Source organism: Perca flavescens, chromosome 21, assembly GCF_004354835.1.
Source record: "Perca flavescens isolate YP-PL-M2 chromosome 21, PFLA_1.0, whole genome shotgun sequence".
Taxonomy (NCBI): domain Eukaryota; kingdom Metazoa; phylum Chordata; class Actinopteri; order Perciformes; family Percidae; genus Perca; species Perca flavescens.
Window position 1 is genome coordinate 1,837,916 of NC_041351.1, and position 12,149 is coordinate 1,850,064.

General features: G+C 42.6%; 1 protein-coding gene across 1 annotated transcript in view; it reads left to right on the top strand.

Moving 5' to 3' along the window:
• Window positions 1–12,149, top strand: part of stxbp4 (syntaxin binding protein 4) — a 54,605-nt gene that overhangs the window by 19,246 nt on the left and 23,210 nt on the right. Inside the window, exons 7-12 of the mRNA XM_028568502.1 lie at window positions 1,734–1,869; window positions 3,735–3,867; window positions 5,715–5,816; window positions 6,104–6,454; window positions 7,251–7,357; window positions 9,640–9,871. Coding sequence (XP_028424303.1) covers window positions 1,734–1,869; window positions 3,735–3,867; window positions 5,715–5,816; window positions 6,104–6,454; window positions 7,251–7,357; window positions 9,640–9,871 — 1,061 coding nt within the window. The remainder of the gene's footprint in view (window positions 1–1,733; window positions 1,870–3,734; window positions 3,868–5,714; window positions 5,817–6,103; window positions 6,455–7,250; window positions 7,358–9,639; window positions 9,872–12,149) is intronic.

Genomic DNA, 12,149 nt, shown 5'->3' on the forward strand with positions numbered 1-12,149 from the left:
CGGATTTTAATATTTTTCTTTACTTATGACACAAGTTGTGATAAATTAATTATATAATGGTTTATTAACTTGCATAACCTTTTAGCTTAGGTTGTACCGGTTTTAGGGAGATGAAACACATGAAGATACTCCAAGAAATGACATCACAGTAAGCATAAATACCTATGTAGGTGCTGGCGGAGCGTTTCTAGTGCAAAGTTCAAAGAGTTAAAGTTTATCTCTCAATGCTTTTGCAAAAACAAAAGGTCAGCCAGGGGATGAGTGTGACTCCTGACCTCCGGGTGTTTGTCTCAGTGTGCGTGCAGATCCTATTTGAAAGGAATTAACAGCCAATTGGATCCCTATCCAGATAACACAGTGATGCAGTAAGCACGTTTCCTCTGCGTCCATGTGAGGGAGACATACACTCACACATTGGAAACCATCTACCTCAACTGTAATAACTAAATAAAACTTGTTCTACGTTCTGATTTATGGTTTAGTAAAGAAATAAAACCACTGGAAGTGAAGAAGTTTCACAGTTGAACAACCTTTTATGATTTTTAACATGAGAAAGAAGGCAAGACTCATTTTATGTATCTCACTTTGAATGTAAAGTAACCTGTGTGTGTGTGTGTGTGTGTGTGTGTGTGTGTGTGTGTGTGTGTGTGTGTCATTCAGGAGGGAGTTTGCTGAGCTGATGGAAAAGTACGGCTCTAATTACATCACAGCTCCAGGACGAATCTCTCCTACTCAGCTCCATACAGGTGAAACACCTACACAAAAAAGCTGACACATTAACACTTCTACACCTGTGGGGACTTGGAGGACATTTATCAGCCACTATCCCTGAACCTGATTCTGACCTTAAACCTAAAAGACTCCTGACTCCTTTGAAGAAGCATAAAGGTCCTCACTTTAGAAGATCCTCACTTTGCATAAAGGTCCTCACTTTGGAAGGTCCTATCTTTGCAAAAAGGTCCTCACTTTGCAATAAGGTTCTCACTTTTCATAAAAGTCCTCACTTTTCATAAAGGTCCTCATTTTACAAAAAGGTCCTCACTTTGCATAAAGGTCCTCACTTTGCATAAAGGTCCTAGCTTTGCATAAAGGTCCTCACTTTGCATAAAAGTCCTCACTTTGCATAAAGGTCCTTGCTTTACTTAAAGGTCCTCACTTTACAAAAATATCCTCACTTTACAAAAACATTATCACTTTGCATAAAGGTCCTTGCTTTGTATAAAGGTCCTCACTTTGCATGAAGATCCTAACTTTCTAAATACAGTATGCTCTGTGTACCCTAACTTTATCAAAGACTTGTGCACGTATTTGGTGGCGGGTTTAGGGGTCATCCTTCAAGAAACGTTTTTTCAATTAAAAAAGAAGCAATTGGACATCATTTTGGACCATTAATAACACCATATGTGTCTAAAACGTTGGAAAAGCTACAGCAGATAATACATACTGTATATTACACTCAAAAAGCTCAGAGACAAGATGAACTGGGCTACGACTACAACCATTAGATGTGAGGAAAGTCTCTTCTTTTCTCAGGGTTTAGAGGTGTCCCCACAGAAATAGTGATACAAGACACCACTTTTATTCTCAGATTTTTGTTTCATGCCACAGGAGAAAAAGTGATCTGATTGAAGCTGTGTTCTCATTTTTCTCTACCTCCATCTGTCCCATCATCCACCTCTTCCCACTCTCTTTCTATTTCCTTCTCCCTTTATTCTTCTGTCGGCTCTGCTCAGGGAAGCCGACAGACACAGCCTCGTCCTCCTCCTCCTCTAGATCGGAGAGCCCCCAGCTTCTCAGTCCTAAAGATGGGGTCACCGCCTACACCCATGCCTCCCCTTACACAGCGCACACCCCCACGCACGCCTTCAGGTAGGACGCATCGGCTGCAGCACATTTACGGAAATAACTTCATCTCTGTTCTTATGGATTATCAAGCAAGGCCTGTTCTGTACATCATTATGTTGCCAGCAGGTCAGGGCTTACTGGCTGCTCCTGTAGTGAGCTGCAAACTAAAGGTAACAACAAAAGAGCATAGAAAAAAGAACCAAAAACGTTGAATATAGTGACAAAAATGTCGGGAAAAGCTTCCAAAACGCAGGAAAAAAACGTCGAAAGACAGAAAAAGTTGTAAAAAGTGATTAAAACGTCCATATTTTGACGCATAAAAACCCCAAAAGGTTGCATTGATGACCAGAAGGTAACACAAAGGTTAAGTATTCCACATTCTAGTTGGCTACTTTACTTATTTAGTATATTAATAGTATTTAATTTAACTTTTTCTTATTCATGTATACTTTATACTGCTTTTACTCTCAGAGGAAAACTATATTCTTTCTAGTTCACTAAATTTAGGCTATTTGACAGCTTAAGTTACTATGTGACAGAGTCGCTCCTAGTCTGTTGAACGCTTTGCCGGATGTTTTAAGAGTAACAGCCTCTGTTGAAATCTTTAAAACGCATCTAAAGACGCATCTTTTTTAGTCAGGCGTTCGTTAAGCCACGTTATCGACTGTATTACTATTTATTTTTTGGCTTTTGTGTTTTATTATTATTTAATGTGATTTATTGTGCTTTTTATTTGTTTTAATGTAATAAATAAACTTTACTTACTACTTACTTACTTAATCCAAACATTGGCATTGACGATTAAAGGTCCCATTGCATGACAATTTCACTTTATGAGGTTTTTTAACATTAATATGAGTTCCCCCAGCCTGCCTATGGTCCCCCAGTGGCTAGAAATGGTGATAGGTGTAAACCGAGCCCTGGGTATCCTGCTCTGCCTTTGAGAAAATGAAAGCTCAGATGGACCAATCAGGAATCTTCTCCTTATGAGGTCATAAGGAGCAAGGTTACCTCACCTTTCTCTGCTTTGCCCACCCAGAGAATTTGGTCCACCCATGAAAGAGAGATCATCATCATCATCATTGCTTTCAAACGAGGAAAGTGGCAGTTGGTCAAGGTCTATATAAAAGAGACTTCAGATACAGTATTAGGGGACCACTAAGGTCTATATAAAAGAGACTTCAGATACAGTATTAGGAGACCACTGAGGTCTATATAAAAGAGACTTCAGATACAGTATTAGGGGACCACTAAGGTCTATATAAAAGAGACTTCAGATACAGTATTAGGGGACCACTAAGGTCTATATAAAAGCATCCAAAGAGCACCATGTCATGGGACCTTTAACTGAAATTATAGTAAATTTAGTAATGTAAAAAAAATCCTTCTATCGGCTGATAGTTTATTGGGGCCAATCGTTGTCGTGCCTCCCTAAAACAAAAGGACAGAGAACGTACATACTGTATGTATGGTCGAGAAAAGGCCAAAATATTACTACGAAATGCTAAAGAGTAAATGTAAGACGACTAAAAACAGATGCAAAGCCACCACAAAAGGGACATGAAATGTCTAAAAGTAGACTCTTGTTCCTGTAGACAGGTTGGGGGGGCCTCTAACATTTCTGTGCCCAGGGGTCCATTGTCCCATAATCCGCCCATGCTCTGGAGGTATTATTTTGTCTTTTTGGAAGGTGGTTATATAAATTGTATTTCTGCAGCAACAGCTAAAAATAGTAAGAAGCAGTTTCAGCACTTTCAAAGAGAAGTGTAGGCAGACGAGATAGAGGAAGAGAAGGGTTAGAGATTATGCCACGGTGGGATTGAATGTGGCTTTGTGGTTTTTAATCATGCTTAGTGTCGTTCTCTCTGTCTCTCTCTTTCTCTCCCCAGCGACAGTGTCATTCAGTTGATATGTGTTGCCAAGGGAACAGGCCTGGGGCTCGTCATCAAGGGCGGAGCTAACCGGCCAGAAGGACCAATGGTGTTAATTCAGGAAATAGTGCCTGGAGGAGACTCGCAGAAGGTCAGTGCCCTCACTGCACCCTTCAAGTGTTGTCGTCATTTGGATTTTCATTTCACTAAAAGTGTTTTTTTGCTGCAACCTTACTTATGAAAATGATTAAATGAAAAACACAAAAATAATCACCTTTCAAACGTGACACCAAAAGTTTACAATCACATATTTTGAAATTACAAAATAGACATTCAGACTAAAGCGTGATTTATAGTTCTGCGGAAGCTCCAAGCAGAGCTTATGCCTTAGTTTACGTACGTTTAGTGTGTGTGTGTGTGTGTGTATGTGTGCGTGTGTGTGTGCATGTGTGTGTATGTGAGTGCGTGTGTGTGTGCGTGCGTGCTTGTGTGCATGTGTGTGTGTATGCGAGTGCGTGTGTGTGTGCATGTGTGTGTGTGCGTGCGTGTGTGCAAGTGCATGTGTGTGTGCGTGTGTGCATGTGTGTGTATATGTGTGTGGGTGTGTGTGTGTATATGTGCGTGTGTGTGTGTGTGTGTGTGTGTGTGCGTGTGTGTGCGTGTGTTTGCGTGTGTGTGCAGGTGTGTGCATCTGTGTGTGTGTGTGTGTGTGTGTGTGTGTGTGTGTGCATGTGCATGTGTGTGTGTGTGTGTGTGTGTGTGTGTGTGTGTGTATGTGTTTGTGTGTGTGCATGTGTGTGTGCATCTGTGTGTGTGCGTGTGTGTGTTTGTGTGTGTGCATGTGTGCATGTGCGTGTGTGTGGTAGAGAGAGTGAGAGAGTGAAGGTGATTATCTCCAGAGTGAGTAGTGAGTCTAGAGTCCTAGTGAGAGAAACCAAAGAGTCGCCTCTGTTCTTTCTGACCGCGGTGGGAGATCTGGAGCAGGAAAAGATAACCCTCTCCTTGATCTCATGTTGTTTATGGAGAAGGAGAACCAGGAAATAAGTTTGGGGGGGGGAAATGCAACGCTACCAAGACAAGACGTGCGTCACCGCAACATGTTGTTAAATCTTTCGAGAGGATCGCATCAGGCTACAGCGTAGAGTCCGCCGTAGGTCGGTGGAGGTGAATATTCCATTAATATTTCAGTTTACATGCATCCATTAAAGAAGGATTTTTATATTAATGCAAAATATGTGGGAAAAAAAAGTTTTTATTCATTTAAAAACATCTTGAAATGGTTTGGCGTTGCAATGTCTGTGCATATCCAAAAACCTGTTGATATCCAAGTCTTTCATTAAGTTTAAAACGTTGCACTTGGTGATGCTTCCTTCTGCTGACGCGTAGGCTTTCGGCCATCCTGATGTCAATAGGGAGCGCATTCCACCATTTAGGATCCAGGACAGCGAACGGTTGGGATTTCATTGAGTGATTAGTTCTCCCTCGCTGTGAGGGGGCAGCAAGCAGGTTGGCTGATGCAGAGTGGAGTCCATTCTGAAGACAAATATGTTGTGTTGATCTTCATCATACCTGTTTTTATGTCATCACGTTTCGAATTTTGTACTTTTGTACTCAAACTCATGCCTTTGACTGGTACAAAATTCAGATTTTACATTTACAGTATAAAAGGGTAAATGTACTCAGAAGTATACAGCCCCTGACAAAAGTCTTGTCGCTTATCTAAGTTGTAGGAACAACAAATAATAACTTGACTTGTAGTTGATCAATTGGAATCAGAAAGGGCTTATATGAAATGCAAAGGCTTCTGGATTATGCTTATTATACCAAAATAAAGTCTTGTATCATTCAATGAGTTTTATCATTGAATTAGGACAGAAAGGTCAGATTTGGCTTGGACAAAAGTCTTGTCGTGTCTTTAAATGATTCAACCAATCCAAGATTAGAGCTTCACCTGTGACAAATACTGTAATTAACACATTCCCGGGTGTGTATAAAAAGAACTCCAGCACACCACACCTTCATGTGAAGTGCAACCTGACCAAAGTGCTCATCAAGAGCCTGAAGACCAAGTCTGCTGCTGAGGTGGCAGACATCTTTAATGTATCCAAACGTCAAGTGGAAAGGATAAGAAAAAGATTTAAAGAAACTGGTGAAGTTCATGACAAGCCCAGGTCAGGCAGACCCCGTAAGACAACTGTTTGAGAGGACAGTTTGTGGCTCCGACAGTCCAGGGCCGGCCCTTTTTCTGGGCTGGCCACCAGAAACCCCTGTATCTATAAGAACAGTTGGTCGAATTCTCTCACGCAGTGGTCTCCATTGCCGAATTAATGCTCATAAACTAGCATTAAACAGAAGACAACTAAAAAAATTGTGCTGCATTTGCAAAGGCCCACAGCTCGGTGAAAGGATGGACGGTGGAAAAGTGGCAGAAGGTTGATTTGCATCCCAATTGCCGCAAATACTGCAGAAGACCTGCCGGAACCCGCATGGACCCAAGATTCACCCAGAAAACAGTCAAGTTTGGTGGAGGAGAAATCATGGTTTGGGGTTACATCCAGTATGGGGGTGTGCGAGAGATCTGCAGAGTGGGTGGCAACATCAACAGCCTGAAGTATCAACAACTTCTTGCTGCCCATTACATTCCAAACCACAAGAAAGGGCAAATTCTTCAGCAGGATGGCGCTCCTTGTCATACTTCAGCCTCCACATCAAAGTTCCTGAAAGCGAAGAAGGTCAAGGTGCTTCAGGATTGGCCAACCCAGTAACCAGACATGAACATTATTGAGCATGTCTGGGTTAAGGTATGAAGGAGGAGGCTTGGAAGATGAAACCAAAGAATCTTGATGAACTCTGGGAGTCCTGCAAGTCGGCTTTCTTTGCTATTCCAGATGACTTCATCAATAAGTTATTTGAGTCATTGCCGAGACGTATGGATGTAATCCTCCAAGCTCATTTTCTTTTCCCCAAGGCACCATGACTTTACGTATGCTCTGATGTTATTGTAGCATGTTTGTGTATTCAAAATAAAATATAATTTCTTCCGTACATTACTGTGTTTTTGTATGCGACAAGACTTTTGTCCAAGCCAAATCTGACATTTCTGTCCTAATTCAATTATAAAACTCAATGAATAATACAATACTTTATTTTGGTATAATAAGCATAATCCAGAAGCCTTTGCTTTTCATATAAGCCATTTCTGATTCCAATTGATCAACTACAAGCCAAGTTATTATTTGTTGTTCCTACAACTTAGATAAGCGACAAGACTTTTGTCAGGCACTGTATACCATTTCCAGCTGTGAAGTTTTCAGATCCTTTACTTAAGTAAAAACACTAATACTACACTCTAAAAAAGTCGTGCATTGAAAATGTATGCATAATGTAGCGTAATAGAAGTATAAAGTTGTATGAAAAGAACAGTAAATGTACTTAGAAACATTCCACCACTGACTATTTCTATCAGTCTCAGTTGATCAGTTGACCTGTTTAACACCACGATCTGAATGTCTCTGTGTATTTGTGCCGTTTCAGGACGGCAGGCTGCAGGTCGGGGACCAGTTGGTGTCCATTAACAAAGAGTCCCTGATCGGAGTGACGTATGAGGAAGCCAGGAGCATCCTGACTCGCACCAAACTCAGGTCCAACACACCTGGAGACTATTTACTTTAGTTTTCATTTCAATTCTAGCAGCATGAAATACAATCAGTCACATTCCAGACTGATGTCATGAAGTGACGTATGTATGACATGCCAATTCGTATGCCGTTATTGGCGTGTTATCAAGATGAATAATCGCTTTTTAGCGTGTTTATCAACGCTGTTTGGCCTCCATTTACTTAAGGAGTTTGCACACCGCTCCAACAAATACCAACAAACTCCAACATTGTTAAGTTGGCAGTTGTCAGTTGGTTGTCTTTATAATGTTCATAAAACCAACTGCCAGTCCACACTGCCCAGATAGTAAGAGACAAGACTGGCTTTGGTCACCTAGTCCTACCTTTTCTCCTTTGAGTTTTGGTTGAATATAACATGGATGAAGTGGAGACCTTGTTGAATGTGCCCAAAGTAGCTCTGGTCTACCTGGCCTGTAATGCTGGTAGCCGTGTACAGGAGAGACGGCAATCAAGACGAGCCAGGAGGAGACTGTGGTGTAAACCTTGGATATTGGGTCATGCAAAACAGGGTGTCTATCCTAACTTGTGTCAAGAACTTTGCTCAGAAGATACTCCAGCTTTTGTGAATTTTGCCCGTTTTGCTCCTCAAGCGAGTGAGGAATTACTCACTATGGTTACTCCACTAATTGCCAGAAAAAACACCCATTTTAGAGACATAATTTCGAGCTGTTAGAATGTTTCCATTTGTTGGAGAATGGGCGACATTGGTCCGACATTCTCCAACTCCACCAGACCAGACTGGACATGTCAAACTCTACCAACTCCACCAGACCAGACTGCACATGTCCAACTCTACCAACTCCACCAGACCTGACTGGACATGTCAAACTCTACCAACTCCACCAGACCTGACTGGACATGTCAAACTCTACCAACTCCACCAGACCAGACTGCACATGTCCAACTCTACCAACTCCACCAGACCAGACTGCACATGTCCAACTCTACCAACTCCACCAGACCAGACTGGACATGTCCAACTCTACCAACTCCACCAGACCAGACTACACATGTCCAACTCTACCAACTCCACCAGACCAGACTGGACATGTCAAACTCTACCAACTCCACCAGACCAGACTGCACATGTCCAACTCTACCAACTCCACCAGACCAGACTGCACATGTCCAACTCTACCAACTCCACCAGACCAGACTGCACATGTCCAACTCTACCAACTCCACCAGACCAGACTGCACATGTCCAACTCTACCAACTCCACCAGACCAGACTGGACATGACAAACTCTACCAACTCCATCCAACAAACGGCAACAAACACAGACGGCCGGCTCACATTGACCCAACTGTTGGAGTTTGTTGGAGTTTGTTGGCGGTTGTGTGCAAGCTCCTTTACATTACCTTGCCATTGCGTGTGAATTCATGCCGTAGTGAGTAATATGAAAGGACGAAAATCCGTGTAGGGAGGTTGGTCAGGGTGGAGGATGGGTCAAACAACACAGGACTTTCACCCAGGAGACCGGGGATCAGGTCCCGCATGTCCACGATTCTCACGATAACACGCCAAGTTGTGTGTATGTTTACGTCTGCTGTATACAGCGTAGACATACATGTAGATAGCTCAAAATGTGTACAGATAACATGCCAATTGGCTTAAGAAAGTGGGTGTGTATGTTTACGCGAAGTCATGTTGCACATTCATAAAGTATATAGTACATTTTTACATTACTGCCTTGACACAATAAAACAAAGAAGGAAATAAAATAAGGACTCAGCATTGGGACCACTTCCTTTTTATCCGTATGAATAATTTACCATACATTTTTAATTAAACTGTTGTGCTCAACTTTATGCTGATGACATGTCAGGTATACATCCAAACCTGACATTTCAACCTCTCCATTTTCAAAAATATCATCGTGCACAGCTGTCAGTTTTCAGAAAACTGTTCCTTTACACGTCCCCGTATATATATATATATATATATATATATATATATATATATATATATATATGTGCCGTCAATGCAGTCAAGAGCACCCCAAACCTGTAGGTGGCGGTGTAACGAGAAGCTCAAGCCCACATTAGCCAATCAGAATCCCGAAAAAACGAACGTGGAAACAAAGTTTTCCAAAATCTCCACTCTGGCCGGAGTTTTTTAGAAAGACTTGTTTTCAGAGGAGAATTCTTCGTTTGTGTGTAAACGGGGTCTAATGGTCTTATTTTCTTTGTTTAAAATGCTCCACTGATCACATTTCAAAACATCTTCCTGTCCTGTGTTTTAGACCGGACCCCACGGTGGAAATTGCCTTCATCAGAAGGGGGTCATCCTCCAGCTCCAGCAGCGGGCCTCACAGCCCCATCTCCTTGCCGATGTCCGGTTGTGGAGGTGGAGGTGGACCCCACACCAGGGCCCCGGCTCTGGGCGCCGTGCCTCCACAGCCGGCCGTGGTCACCAAGATCACCTCCAGCCGAAACCCTGCCTGTGAGACTCTGCCAGCTGTTAATGTCACCCAGGTGTGTGCTTCAGTACAGCCCAGAGATCCACACAAGGATAAAATCTTTAAACTTAAATTGACTGTTGTTATAGAGCGCTTTTCTAGTCTTAACCACTATTCAAAGAGCTTCAACATAGTACAGGAACCATTCACCATTCACACACATTCATACACTGTGGCCGAGGCTGCCGTACAAGGTGGCACCTGCTCATCAGGTAAACATTCACACACATTTACACTCCGATGCACAGCATCAGGACTGCAGGGATCTAACCATAGGTTTTCCTTTTTAACTATTTGGCATTGACCTTTTTTATATTATTATATGCTCTGTAGCACTTTGAGATTGCTGTAAATGTAAAGTGCAATACAAATAAAATGTATTATTAGGACCCGAGCGCCGACAGCGGCGAAGGCCCTATTGAAACTGAAGGAATTATTGTTTCTATTATTTTCCCGTCAAATGAATTGGCTTTTTGAGGGGCTTAACATATTGAAAAACTCACCAAATTCGGCGGTTGCATCAATTCTGGTGAAAATTTACGTATTTTAAGGGTTTCGGGAATAGGTGCACAAAAATGGCTCGCTAGCGCCCCCTAGAAAGTTAAGAAAATTGAGCCCCTGCAGTGCGTTTTACGTAGACTCACGAAACTTGGTACACATATGTAACATGTCAAGATGTACAAAAACCTTCATTAGAGCCATACCCTAAACCCAACAGGATGCGATTAGGTCAGTGCGATTTTGGCCATTTCCACATGTCGTACTTTAACAAACTCCTCCTAGAGATTTCATCCGATCAACTTCAAACTCGGTCTGTGCCGTCTTAAGACGTTAAAGATGAAAAGTTGTTAAAAGAAAAACTTTTCGTCATAGGGTGTGACCGTGGCGGGGCAGCCATTTTGTGCGTTTCGCCGCCGAAACAGGAAGTGGGTGTAACTCGAGCGTACGTTGTCCGATTACCTCGAAACTTTTCAGGATTCATAAGAGTCCAACCCTGAGGACAAATAAAGGCCGATATTTACTTAAAGTCATAGCGCCCCCTAGTGGCAACAGGAAGTAGGCCTAAATGTCAAGGTGCTATACTTTAACGAACTCCTCCTAGAGATTTCATCCGATGGACTTCAAACTTGGTCTGTACCATCCCAACACCTTAACGATGAAAAGTTATTGAAAGAAAAACTTTTCGTCAGACGGTGTGGGCGTGGCGTGGCGGCCATTTTGAGTGTTTAGCGATGAACAAAGAAGTTGTTGTAACTTCAGTGTACGTTGTCGTATCTGCCCGAAATTTCTCACGATGGACAAGGGTCCAGGCCTGAGGACACCTACAGGCCAAAATTGACTTTTGGTCATAGCGCCCCCCCCTGGCCACAGGAAATGCGCCTTATATGACAAACATCCAATTTACATGAAACTCAGAATGGTCTACATGTGATACTTACTCAGGCCACGCCCCCTTTCATAACATTTGAACCGTTTAAGGTAGAGTCTTGTGTGAGGTGTCATTGAACTCAGCAGAGACTTCTTTCTTCATTGGTGATGGTTTGACCCGCCCCTTATGCTTAAGCCCCGCCCCCTTTCTTAAAATTTGAACCATTTAAGATAGACCGTTGTGTGAGGTATCAATGAACTCAGAGACTTCCTTATTCATTGGTGATGGTTTGGCCCGCCCCCTATGTTGGAGCCACGCCCTTTTTAATAAATGCTGACCCATCTAAGGTAGAGTCTTGTGTGAGGTATCATTGAACTCAGCAGAGACTTCCTTCTTCATTGGTGATGGTTTGACCCGCCCCCTATGCATTAGCCACGCCCCTTTTCACAGCTAATCAACCGTATGACGTAGAGTCTTGTGTCAGGTATCGTTGAACTCGGCGGGGAGTGACCTTTTCATTGGTGACAATTTGCGGCGTCTGAGTGCCGCGCAAATGCACGGTCGCAAGGAGCGGAGTCCGGCGGTAACCCCGACGCGCACAGAGGCGCGAGGGCCCGTCCATCGCTGCTCGCAGCTTTAATTATTATTATTATTGGTCTCGAGACTACTTTTGAAAGGTCTCGGTTTCGTCTCAGAATCGACTGGATTTTTAATCGGTCTTGTCTTGGTCTCAGATAAAAAGGGCTCTGGATTTTATTTCAAGACCATGAATGCAGGGATATCAGTAAATTGCCTGTGCATTGTCATTGCTTTATGTGTTTACATGATTACTCTGATTAGATGTGAAACTTCCTGCTTTAAATGCAACCAATAATTTGATTCATTTCTAATTTGAAATGTGCTACTGTTGACCACCTCTCCCCAC